General features: G+C 36.9%; 1 protein-coding gene across 17 annotated transcripts in view; it reads right to left on the bottom strand.

Moving 5' to 3' along the window:
- The window catches only part of nrxn3b (neurexin 3b), a 282,277-nt gene that overhangs the window by 174,562 nt on the left and 94,031 nt on the right, over window positions 1–13,684 (bottom strand). For all 17 annotated transcript variants that reach the window (XR_008964385.1, XR_008964386.1, XR_008964387.1 and 14 more), the window contains 2 exons: window positions 2,486–2,689; window positions 30–56 (listed from right to left, as the gene is read on the bottom strand). Coding sequence is in view for 14 of the 17 variants with exons in the window: in XM_057352254.1 (XP_057208237.1) it covers window positions 30–56; window positions 2,486–2,689 (231 nt within the window). In the remaining 3 variants the exon portion in view is untranslated. The remainder of the gene's footprint in view (window positions 1–29; window positions 57–2,485; window positions 2,690–13,684) is intronic.

Genomic DNA, 13,684 nt, shown 5'->3' with positions numbered 1-13,684 from the left:
AAAGTATGAAGAACAGATTGAGCACTTACTGGCGTTACAGTTTATCCTGCCACAATCTAGATGGGGGAGAACAAGTGACAGATGAAATCGCGTCCTTCAAGGTTACAGCTGCAGACATCCAACAACAGAAACTCCACCTTCCGGGGACGAGCACATGGAGCGGCGGCCATTTTGAACTTACTTCCAAAAAACAGTTTAGGCCAATATCTTTGTCACATCTACAGCGGCCCCGAAAGTGTTAGGGCACTATAGACACGTTTTGGACACACTTACAAATGTGTGAACGTAATTACATTATAGGCAAAATATCAAACCAGGTTGCATCTTCAAACAAATGATACTACTTTTTTAAAGCAACTTTTCCACAGGGATTTTTAGAGAATGCATAACATTTTCTAATAAATTTTGTGTTATTCAACTTTGAACACACTTTCCGAAATGTTTAATTTAAAAGTGTTCTTTGTGCTGTTTGTCTCTAAAATCACTTAGTTTGATATTTTGTTCTACACAAAGGCATTCATACATTTTAAAGTGTGACTTAAGTGTATGAATACTTTTGGAGCCACTGTAAAAGCTGTATGAGAAAAACTGTTCAAGTTAACAAATCGTTTTCAAAAGCTTTTCTTGTAGCTGATCAAATGTTTGCTTTGTGCAATTTAAGGTGATATTTTTGCCATTTGATATACATAATGATTCCTTTAAAATGGCCGCCAACTCTAGGCCAAATGGATTCATCAACCCCGATTTTTATTTTTTGTTAATTTATTTTTTGGCAACTTCTTTATTTTTTGTATATATATATTCAAACGATTAGCCTAGACGCCAACTGGACAAATATCTCTTAGCAGGTTGCAGATTCTTGTAATAACAGGTTTGTACTCCGGGTTGGAATCCATACGGCCATTTTCATCATGTGCCGTCAACCGCAACAGAAAAGTGGGAGCGAACAGCCTCGGTCCAAGAAGCACCAGCACCGTACAGCGGTCAACCCATCGACAAACTTCTAGCATGTTTTTCATAAAATACAGACAGATATCAGACATCAAGATCAAACTGGTCCAAAGAACACTGAATGTTCTGGTGGATATGCATATTTGTGCCAAACAAGTATGTGTATGCTAAATGGCTTGAACAGAAAATTAAAATTGGCATTGGAAATCAACTTAATAATGGGATTTAGTAACAACAGTACTGAAATGTATAATGATGTTGAAAAATATTTCAGATTGTGAGTCCTTGTGATGTGTTGTACAGTGTATGTTGCATATGAAATGAGGTTGCGTGTGTAGTGTGTGTCCTGACCATGTTCAGTGGTCACCAGCTGCAGGTAAACTGGGTGCTCTGGTCTCGGGCTGTTAGCTTACAGGGCCGCAGGCTAAAGGCCTTTGAAGGGGTGAGTACCATCTTTGAATAAGGCGCAAGAAATGCTGTTAAGGGCGAGGGATGGAAATGGGTACTTTCCTGATAGCGTTAAAAAACTGTTATACAATATATACACAATTGATTGTTAAAACCATCTTACCGTAAGACCAGAGGCGATTAGGGCTGGGTGATATTTGAAACCATTTATTTATGATTAATGAATATAATAAATATTGCATTCATTTTAACACACATTCCCATTTTGGTTCTAACCTTAAGAAAAGTCTTTGAGAAATATGACACATTTTTACAAAGCGAATGCCTGAAGTTACAGATTTGCTAACAATGATTATGTATATAACCTTATATACAAATAAAACTGACTTTAAATAATGAAGATTCTTAAAAGTCTTAAAATGATAAATGTTTACCAACATTGCCCAGCCCTAATATGAACAGTTGTGTTATTTGTCTAGGGCTGTTCCACGATTAATCACAATTAATCACATCCAGAATAAAAGTTTGTGTTCACGTCATATACTGTATGTCTGTGCATTGTGCATATTTATGTTGTATTTAGAAACACATACACATACTAATACGTGTATATATTTAGGAAATATTTGCATGTATACTGTATATTAATATTAATTGAATTATTTAATAAAATAAAACATTTTATACATGTAAGTGTGTGTCTATCTAAATACAAAATTGACATACATAGTGCACAGACATATATTATGTAAACGCAAACTTTTATTCTGATCGCTATTAATTGTGGAACACTTCTATGTTTATCAGTGTTTCTTTGAATAACTGCAATAACATGCTGGTTTTTTAAAACACTTTCTGTGTCAGTAACTTCATGAGGATGTCTATGACAATGGCTGGCGCAGATGTGTCGTGTAGATCATGAGGTCAGAGGTTACGAGAGATGGTGATGAGAGCTAGTCTGTCCACATCACTCGCAAACAAAGCAAAAGAACAAAAAACAGGAGCAAAACATGCAGATCAAGAAATAACACTGAAGTGTTGGAGAGATGATGACTTGCATATTTGATAAACGGACGATCGAGAAACGAGAATGCAAGAGAGAGAGAGAGACTGCGGTATACGGTACCTAAGTTGACGGTCAGTTTGACGCGGCCGCTGTCCAGCTCCAGACGCAGTGTGTCTGCGGACTCACGTGACGTGGCTGCCATCAACAGACCAAAGGCACGCTGGGACATAAAGCGCAGAGACACGTCCTCAGCTTCTGTATGTGTGACAGTGGGCATCACCACCTTCATATACATACTGCCGTCGTAGCTCAGGATAGACGCCTCTGTGAAAAGAGTGAACAGTGTGCACTTAAAATTAAACAACAACTTCAAAATCTCTGTGTAAAAAAAACTTGCTTACAAAATAAGGAATCTTAAAGAATAACTTCAAGCTACATGGATTTTAACAAATTTCACATCAATTAATGCAACAGCAATTTTAAACAAATCTTTTATTATTAAATAAACTGTACTAATTTATTTGCTCAAATTTAATGCTGTCACCCTCTTTGGCCTTCCTGCTTTTGTACCAGATAAATATCGTTTGAAACTTGACATTATAGACATAATGTCAAGTTTTGGACAGACACGCTTGGCCCGAAGTAAACTTTCGGTCTGTGTTTGGTTAGAATATAACAATTTAAATTGAATTTATATTAATATGAATTATTATTTTATTGTAAATTAATTGTATTAAACTAAAACTACTCAACCGTTATTGATTCTTTGCGGAGGTCTACCGGAAGTTAATTCTTTTGCCGCTGAAACCATCTATATACACTTCACTTTTTCTAACCGTTTACCTTAAGGTCAACAAGTTTATGTTAAAATCTGTCTTGACTGTAAATTATCAGTAACTTAGAAACTTAGTTCTTAGAGCTTGTATATAATGTATACAAATATTTATCATTTTAATATAGCATCATTTTAATTTGAATGTATGGTAAATACAGGTAAAATGTACCAACAATTACTTAAAAAATTTAAACTTTATAGAAAATAATAAAAATAACCTGTAGTCTAAGGCCCTACGTATGTTTTGTTTCTTTTGCCTAAGCACAATCGAATGCACAGCCTTGCAAAAACTACTTAATTTGACTCGTAGGTATACACAGGCGTTTGATGCATGCGCATTGTGACAAATCGCAATACCTCTCCAGGCCTACAGGGGTCCGTAAGGTGCAGTTAAAGGGTTAGTTAATTGTTTCTACTATGGTAGTCAATGGTGCCTCAGAACTGTTGCTTGCTAACATTCTTCCAAATATCTTTCTTTGTGTTCAACTAAACAAAGAAATTTGGAACAGGTTTGGAACAACTAAAGGGGGAATAATTTATGGGGTGAACTATCCGGACAATGTAATTACAGCAAAAAAATACTGTAAATGCACATGTGCGATCTAAGTGTCACAGGTTAAGTGTTTTTAATATATTTTTTTTATTATTATTATTTGTTTCTGAATGGTGTATATTTTAAATGGGAAGATACGCCCACTGGCGTGGAGCTGCGTCCTGATACTGAGCACACCTGTGCGGCGCAATTATCGAGGTGTGATCTACCTATTGTGCTTCGGTTGTTTGTGTGGTTTTTTTTGTTTTATTTATTTTCTTTCTTTCTTTTGTTTGTATCAGTGTTTATTGCAGGGTATATAGCCACATGTGATTATCTGATGTGATATTGAGGCTTAACAGAGGGGGAGAGACTATTTGTTTGTTTTTTGTTGGTTTTGCCTTTTTTTGGTTCATCACTTGCTTTAATAATTATGCACCGATTTGCTGTGTGGTTTGTCACTTCTGTTAAAGTGGATTTAATTTATCAACTGATGGTAAATGACTGGCAACTGTTTAAGAGGTTCATTTTAGAGTTAAAGCGGCAACGAGTAACTTTTTGACCTTAAAATAATGTCTCTAAAATTATTTTAGTGGTAGGATAACTTTTAACTGGACGAATTTTACTGCCGTTACTACCTAAGCAGCCTCCTATCGGCTGAAATTGCACTTGTAACTTTGGTGTTCGGGCTGGTACAAGCCCCGCCTATCCCCTGCTTTACGGCATACGTCACGTTTTAGTCGTAGCTTGGGAGAAGTTGGCTAACAGCAGAGCTAACAGTAAGACGAAACTATCCAAAACATCACCATGGCAGAGCCAGCCAAAAAACCAAAGAGGGTTTTGTCGGAGGAAGCAAAGAAAAGAAAGCGAGAGAGTGATCGGACAGGAGGCCAGTCACGAATCAATATCGGACAGGCTTACACTTGGTGGCGCGAGCAGCAAGAGGCAACGGGTTGCAAAACGGATGCAGACCTAGTGGTTTGGCTCCTTGATTTGTAAGTGTTATTTGTAAATTTTTTGTTACTGTCCTGTACTTTTGAACGTATTTGTTATTAGTCTGTGTCATTGGCGCACCACCGGTTCGCTACCTTACACTTACACCTTACATCGGTAAGCTACCTTACACTTTATAAGCGTAAGGTAGCTGAGAGATAATATATGGTTGCCGGTGTCGATAGTTAGCATGTTGTCGTGTCTCGTCATGAATGTGTGTAGTGCTTGTAAATAAAGACTAAACAACCACACTAAACGTGTTATGGTAAAAAGTAGCAGATTAGTTTGTTCAGACCAGTAAACCATGTGAATGTTGAACAGTTCAGTCTTTGATTAGGCTAATGTTGTCGTTATATATATATATGTACATGCTATGCGCTGTTTTCATACCGAGTTGACTGTAGTTATAACATATATTACACAAAACACAATGCCTGGTCGCGATTGTGTTTAGTGACTTCCGATATAATAACAAAAGAAAAGTACTATAGGTTACAAAACACATTCAAGTCCATGCGTTGTGTTTCGGGTAAATACAAATGTTCCATGTAGCTAGCACGCTCTGTACATACACGAGACCAACTATGCAAGCAAAAACAACTAGGCTTACTTACCGTTCTTTGTTGACATTACAGTTTATAATTACGGAGAAATGATACATAAATCTTTGCGACAGTTTTTACGACACTGCATACAGACAATTCCGCTAAACAACCACGTGGGGCAACAGTAAGCAAAAGTTACTCGTTTGCCGTTTTAATGATTGTTTTGGTTAAATAAATGTATACTATTCCGGAAAGTCACGTTTCTGTCTTTAATTCCATCCAAACCAGCAGGGTCCTTCATATTATTGTAATTCCTTTTGGTTTAATTCTTTTTTTGGGTGTTATTTTATTTTCCTGGGTGGAGAAATGACCTAGGTGGCGTAGTCAGGGTTCTACTTTTAGCCAGAGGTTACAAAAGCATACAAAAATATATCTGCTGTGTGCAGAGAAATACCTCCAATGACCAGATAGGTGCTGTTTTCACATCTCTAACATACACAGTATCCTTTTATTTTCAGCCTGAATGCTACCTCACAGAGCTAAAATGAGCTTCTGGGAAAATGGATTAAAAAAGGCAACCAGCCGTGAAATACCTGCTTGGAGTTTCGGTGGTGAAGAAAGAAGAATGAGCCACTGGCTGATAGTAGCTGGCTGCCTTTGTGTAATGATGGAAGAGACGGCGTTTAACAGCCGAGCCGTTGTGCAGAAAATAATGTGAATTACACACATGTACAACTGCCAGAAATGATAGAACACCTTAAACAAATGACACCAGTCAGACTGGCGGAGCAACATGGAGAGAAAGTTACTTTTATATAAAATCATCATTGTTCTAGGCTAAAGATTATTTAATAAATAAATGTATTATCTTTCATAGGAATATTCCAGTAATTTTGAGACCCACTATGTTGCTAAAATACACACACACACACACACACACGCACACACACACACACACACACACACACACACACACACACGCACACACACACACACATGTCTGGTTTATTATCTCCGTGGGGACAGTCCATAGGCGTAATGTGTTTTATACTGTACAAACTGTATATTTTATCCCCTACCCCAAACCTAAAGATCATAGAAAACTTTTTGCATTTTTAGATTTTTGAAAAATATTGTTCTGTACAATTTATATGCTTTTTTGCCCATGGGGACCTCAATTTTTGTTCCCCATGGTGACACGAGTCCCCATGTGTTGGTGTGCATTCAGGTTTAGGTCCCCACCGGGATATAAAAACATTTCCACCCTCACACACACGTCCATAAAAATAAATTATAGAAGTATCTTCATTTCAGGGTGAACTCAGGCCCTGTACTGGCTCGACTGGGGGGGCAATTAAATATTCTGGTTGGGCAGATAAACAATCAAAGTTCATTGCATGCATAATTTTACATTTTTCTGTGATTAAATTGATAGATCATTTTTTCAAAGACAATACAAATAAGAATTTAGTAAGTTTTAATAATAAGTATTTTATTTTTGAAGGTCCCCCCAAAAATCTGGGGGGGGCAATGCACCCCTATCCCCCCAGACCACGCCCTGGGTGAACTATCCCTTACCTTAATGGGTCTAAATGCCAAATTGCTGTTAAAGAGCAATCTTGTTTCGTCTGTATAAATCTAATTTGGCTATGTTCAAGCACAAGTGCTTTAAAAACAACAGGGTTGTGTTCAAGCGACTCTATTAGCATGCATTAATTCCCAATTACAGCGGCCAATTCATCACATATTTGAAACCTAGCGTCCCTGCTTTTGCTGTTACACACCTGCTGAGTGTCAAGGGAGCTCTTAAGCATTAATGAAGAGCATATTAATCCCCTGTCTGGAACCGCCAACTCTTCTCTTAAACAGTCTTTCTAAAAGCAAACCAAACAGACACTATTGCCAGGGTGTGTGGTACACTGTCGAACTGTGTGTGTGTGTATTTAAACACACACGTAAATAAGGCACAGCACAGCTGGATGTGTTTTCGGGGAGATATCAACAGATCCAAAGCTCATTTTGAATTGAAATGAGGACAGAGGCATTTTCAAAGGGCCTTGCTGGAAATGGAAGTCATCTGCACTTTACATAATTACCAACTAAATCGGCAATGACGACGGGGGTGGGGTTTATTAACTACGATACTCTCCGCCTGCCGACTCTAATGTGGGAATCACACTCACCTGCGTTAACAGGTTAAACAAGACTGTCTCCTCCCTAGGTGCGTGAAGAATATTTTACGGTGGCCCAGAGTTCGATAACACAACAAAATTTACAAAGCAAACCAAAGTTTACGCCACAGTTAAAATGCAACTAAGCAATGGAATGGTTAACTGGACGTTTGAAAACTCTTATGGGCATCAAGGGCCATGTCCGGGGGGGCTAGGGGGAGTTTTCCCCCCAGATTTTCTTTGGGCCCCTCCAAAAATATCAGGCTGATGATTCAAAAAATTAAATACATCCCATTTGTACAATCTAACGTATAATGATCTGTCAATTCAATCACAGAAATAATATCAAAATGCTGCATGCAATGAACTATGGTTATATACATTGTTGCCCAAGCAGAATATCTGATTGCCCCCCTCCAGTCGAGCCAGGCTGGTACCGGGCCTGTTTTATCACAACACAAATTCTTTCTCAAAATGAAAAAAAAATCTTCAACAAAAATTTAAAACAGAAAATTTGGGCTATTTGGTCCAATTAAGTGGAGCATCTGCCCCCTAGTGGTCAGAACGAAGTATTAATAATTTATTTATTGTTTCCATCTCAGGCTGTCACTGCACTTTCAATACAATCTACCAGCAAATATTTTTATCCTCAATAGAACAATTACAGAAAACAGCAGATGTAAAAACAAATGCGTAAAACAATTTAAATATTAAATAGTTTCAAAAAGCCCCAATGTACTTCTATTGTCATTAAGCATTTTACGTAATTATATTCATTTATTTTTTTGTTAGTCTAAGACTTTTAAAACTGGTTTGCATTTGGCCATATTTGGCGTAAGCTCATGACTGGTTGGGCCAAGCTCCCCTGTGACATCTGCATGTCTCAAAAACAGATCATGTGACTTGTTCAGAGTATTACAGTAGCCGAAGCACAATAGGTAGATCATCTGCAAGCCAGTAGGGACTCGGAATGAAATTTCGTTCATCGTTTATTCACCCTCTTGTTTGTATGACTTTCTTTCTTCTGCAAAACACAAAAGACGATATTTTAAAATATGTTGGTAACCAAACAACATCGGACCCCATTGACTTCCATTGTATGGACACAAAACCACGGACACATTTCTTTTGTCTTCAACAGAACCACAGAAGGTTTTGAATAACACGAGAGGATAAATGATGACAGAATTTTAATTTTTGGATGAATTATACATTTAAACATACCATGGACCAGTGAAAAGCAATTACTTAATATCCTCATTAAATCGCTTCAATTTTTTTCGAAACCCACCAGGCCCGGGACACCAGATTGGTTTGTACCAAAATCAACAATGAGTCATCAAAGGATTTTTTGCTTACAAAACACCATTCCCTGTCAACATCACAGCTGCTGCACGCTGTGAACAGAAGAGGGCAGTAGAGGACAGCGCATACACAGTATTCAACTCTTCCATTAGAACCCAGATAGAGAGAAATTGACTGAGGGAAGATATTTGTGTGTGCGTGCGTGCGTGCGTGCGTGCGTGCGAAAGAGAGAGAGGGGGGAGAGAAATCTTAATACAGGTCTGTTAACGTAACCATACCAAGCACATTCTCTCTTTCTGTCTCTGACTCTCTCTTGCCGGAGTGTTGTCAATTTCTCACATGACTGCTTGCCGAAAGCTACATGGCCAAGGAAATGTGGCTTTCGGCAAGCAGTCATGTGAGAAATATGTGTGTGTGTGTGTCAGGTTTTACTTGTCCCCACAAAAGTCATACAAACCTATACTACACCGCAGGAGCTTACATTGTGGGGTCCCAAGGAAAAGGACTAAAAACGTTACCCATGCAAAAAAAAAAATGGGACCAGTGACTGTACTATATATACACACTACTATATATTCTTTTTAATTGCTGTTCATTACTTGTCAATATACATTTTACATTTTATACCATCTTGCACCACGTTTTTAAGTTTTATTTTATAACTTTTAAAACACATCCCAAGACCGTTCTGTTCCATCTAAATAAATGATAAGTTAATGCAGAATCTTTGTAGATGCAGGTCGTTTAAAAAAATCAAGTGAGAAAAAGAAAAACATAAATATTTAATACAGCGTGTGCATTAAATATTTGTGGAATGAACTGATGTTTTTCTCTTTCTCAGTTTGTTTATTTAAAGGGACAGTTCATCTACAGTTAAAATGTCTTTCATCATTTACTCTCATTTCCTTCGTATCATCCCAAATCTGTATCTTCCTTTCCTCTGCAGAACACAAACGATTGAGTCATCTGGGACATCCACCTCCCATTAACTACAGACTGTGGCTTCGAATGACATCATCTGCGCAACCGGCCATATCTCGGACATGTTGGCTTGATTCTACAGTGTAAGTAAATGGGGGTGTGTCGTACATCTTTTTCACGGTCTATGACTCTGGTCAGTCACGACATTCAGAGGTCTGAAACTGTATTATCCAGGTACTTCAAGTCAATATCAACAAAAATAAAAAAAGTTGTGTCCAACTATTTATGTATTGATAAGCAGGATACACAATATATGTTTACACAACACAATATTTTTACTTTTTGTCCTTTCTGAAGCTCTACATTTAACTTTTTACATCATTTGTGTGGGAAACACCATCCACATTCCCTTACATTTCTTCTGTGTTACACAAAACACAAGGGTGAGTCCATGAAAACAATTAGCTGTATTTTCCAAACGAGAAGAATAAAACAAGAGATTTTGTCTTTAAACTTGCATTGACTGCTGCCTACAGTTGAGACGCCAGCTTCATTATTCCTCTTTGTTCAGATGTAGAAAGTCTTTGTCAGTAAATGACATGTGGAACAAAAGCCAAATGGCAGCGAATGAAGATGAAGTTTTTTGTTTGCAAATGTGCTGGCCTTTGCATTTTTCATAGCGGATAACAGCATCTCTACCCTCGATTCCAATAATAAGCTCTGCTTTACAACTCTCCAGCGCATGTGTCACCCTGGAATAAAGGGGCTTCTTTTAAAGTAATTCATGTGCTCCACCTGAACCGCAGAGAGTGTGAAGATAAATGAAATTCCATAACAGTGATGGTTTTTGATGAAACAAGATGACTTAAAGGGGTCATATCATGGAAAACATTTAAGAAAAAGCTATGTTGGGTTCAGACTACACAATATGAGCCTGATTTTGACATTGATTTATAATCGACAAATAAACGTTTTTGAGGCTTCACAGCGACAGAAAGACTAGCATGGTTTTTGTTGGTCTTCCATAAGGGGTTATGTGATGTCACATCTGTGGCTCAGTCAAAAAATGGTTATGACATCACAATCTAAATATAAAAGCATATATATACAGTATATATATATATATATTAGGGCTGTCAACGTTAACACGTTAACGAATGCGATTAATTTTTTCAAATTAACGCGTGAGAAAATATTTATCGCAATTAATGCAGCATCCGTTTGTTTTGACATCCTTTGTCTAGCGTTACATTATGTAATCACGCTCTTATTCTTGTACAGGCTTTTAAACCACTTAAGCGCGATTTGAAACAGTTGCTTTGACGCGTTCAATGAAGATAGACAGCTTCTAAACTGTGGGACGCGGCAAAACGCAATGCGAGGTCTAGTCTGGTGTAAACAGTCACGGGCTGAAGGCTGCGTCGGTGAATCTCTGTCAGACAGCGCATCCGTGTTAGGTTCTCTTTCGTGCTTGAATGGATAAAACCACATAAGATTATGTCAGAAAGCCCGTTTTGTCTAGCGTTTTCTTAAGAACAGATTTCAAGGTGTAAAATAAAATCTTAAATGAATGCAAAGAGTTGTGAAAATGGGAGTGCGGTGACGGTCAGATCTGCGTACTAAGACAGCTCTTAAAGGGGCCGCGTTCTTAAACGTGCTGCTGTGACTCCTGTCACTAATGTTAATCAAAGAAGAAATCAATGTGATTTTATAGCTTTAATGAGAATTCTTCTGCATTTAATTTATAATTTAGCATTAAAGACTGTAAAGTGTCCTTCAATTTCCTACATGAGCTCTCAATTATACTGTTGAATGGCTATAATTAATGTTAAAATAATCAATTTAATAGAGACATCAGTTACAATGCTAATATCAAAATGTTAGCTTTCATAAAATGATGCTGTTAAATAAATATGTTGTTTCTACATCAATTTGAAGATTAAATGTGAAATTATTAAAATGTAAAAGTATATTTTAAAATAAAATAGTTGTGTGCGATTAATCGTGATTAATCACAGAAAAAATGTGTGATTAATCCGATTAATTTTTTTAATCGATTGACAGCACTAATATATATATATATATATATATATATAAAGTGCTTATTTACTTCTAAGCACCAGAGAGAGAACGGAAAGGATCATGTTAAAGAATTATGCTAAATAGTACTAAAAAAGATAAAAGTGTGGCCCCTAAAAAGACATTGTAGAGCTAATAGGGTTTAAGGTATAGCAATTAAAAACTGTCTCCTAGTCAGCTGTAAACAACGGTACACTGTGTGTAATGATGTGCCCTTTAGAAGTTAAAGCTGAATAACAAGAGACATTCCATTGAAAACAGAGACGGAGCCATCGAGCAGGAACTTTGCAGTGTCAGTGAGGATGTCTGCTGAGATCAGTGTCACAATGAAGGTGTTTGTCAGCCTGAGGAGAAGACGAATGCTCACACCTCTTCTCTTACACACCAGGTGTGTGTGTGTGTGTGTGTGTGTGTGAGAGAGAGAGCGAGAGAGAAACTGAGCTATTTTATTGATCTTTTCTTAAAGTTTCCTCTTTTTCTAAAATATGCCACATAATACATGTATGTATCCCCCCACCCAAAAAGGAAGCAGTTAAGGCTGATATTTGCATGTGGCCAATCGACTACCTGTCCATGTACAAGACTGCTGTGTTCAGTTGTTTCAATGTTGTGTTCAATGTTGGAATGAGATGTTGAGATGTAACATTAAACTCCTTTTTTATGCATTTATTTGTGATGAGAGCAAATTAATAAAGAAAGCATTCAGTTTAATATCTACCGACGTACAGTATCTAATTAAAACGACCTAAGGACCTAAGCTCTAATGTCATTGAGATGTCACATTTGTCATGTGAAATCAATGAAATTTTTGGGATTCAAAAAAATTGTGCTGTTTTCTCAATTAAATATATTACTGTAAATCAAATTTATTGTTTATACTCGGGGTTAAGGTTAGGAAGAATATCAGACGCTCGAGCTCATAATGACTTTAAATACTGTATTATCTACAGCATTCGCCAATGGGCTTAAAAGAACACTATACCCACTCAACTTAAACATCCATTTCCAGTTTGATGGATAAACTTTAATGAACTGGCAAAGCAAAATTGTATGCTAAACTGCGTCAAAAAATAACTGTATTTATTTCTAAAAACGTTGTATCATGGTGTATTACTGTCTGAAATGATTATTGTTTCAATCATGCATAATTTGTAAGTATACCGTTTTAACTTTACAGTATTTATTAAGTCATTAGGTTTTTTACAAGTATTGTATTTTTGTGTTGACTTCTCTTATTTAAATAATGTATCATCTTTAAACAAATTTTTCTCTTTTACAGGGTTTAACGGTTTTATGAGGTACATGATTTAAATAATTAATTGAAATATAAAAACGAAAGTTTCAACCTCTCTGATAGAAGTAAAGAAGTAAACAACTGTCTGGACTGGAGAGTACTCAAATACTTTTACTTTAGTTCAAAATCTGTCGTTTTCTGTGATTTACTACAAAAGGTGCTCTACATTTATTTTCTTTCCAATTCATTAGGCAACATAGCATCAGAAGCTGTTGCAAGCCAGATTCAAACATGATTGTCCACATAAGCACTTCAGCACATGTCCTAACTGACAGGTCAAATAAACAAGTTTAAAACTTTCATTTGCATGTGTTCACTCACTCACAAAACACAACTACAATTTAATTTTGCACAGTTCATTCTGTTAATTATTATGAAAACATTATACATATAAATGCATATTCCTGCATTTTCAAGTCAGTGCTATGCAACTTGTCAGCTCTTTTCAGACAAAGTCATTTCTGATCCCACCTTGACTGAATCTGGCTTTGGGGTTCAATGAATAATCACAAGGAGAAAGTGTATGTAACCCCATGAAATCGCTTGAAATCTTTGCTTTGTTTCCCACTAAAACAGGAAATGGGAGGAAAAAGAGCTTTTCCTCTTTTTAACATACTCCAGTCTCTACATACAAAATGTCACCA

Source organism: Triplophysa rosa, linkage group LG15 (assembly GCF_024868665.1).
Source record: "Triplophysa rosa linkage group LG15, Trosa_1v2, whole genome shotgun sequence".
In the NCBI taxonomy this organism is placed as follows: Eukaryota; Metazoa; Chordata; class Actinopteri; order Cypriniformes; family Nemacheilidae; genus Triplophysa; species Triplophysa rosa.
Note: the sequence above shows the minus strand (reverse complement) of the source record. Positions and strands in the feature narration are given on the sequence as shown.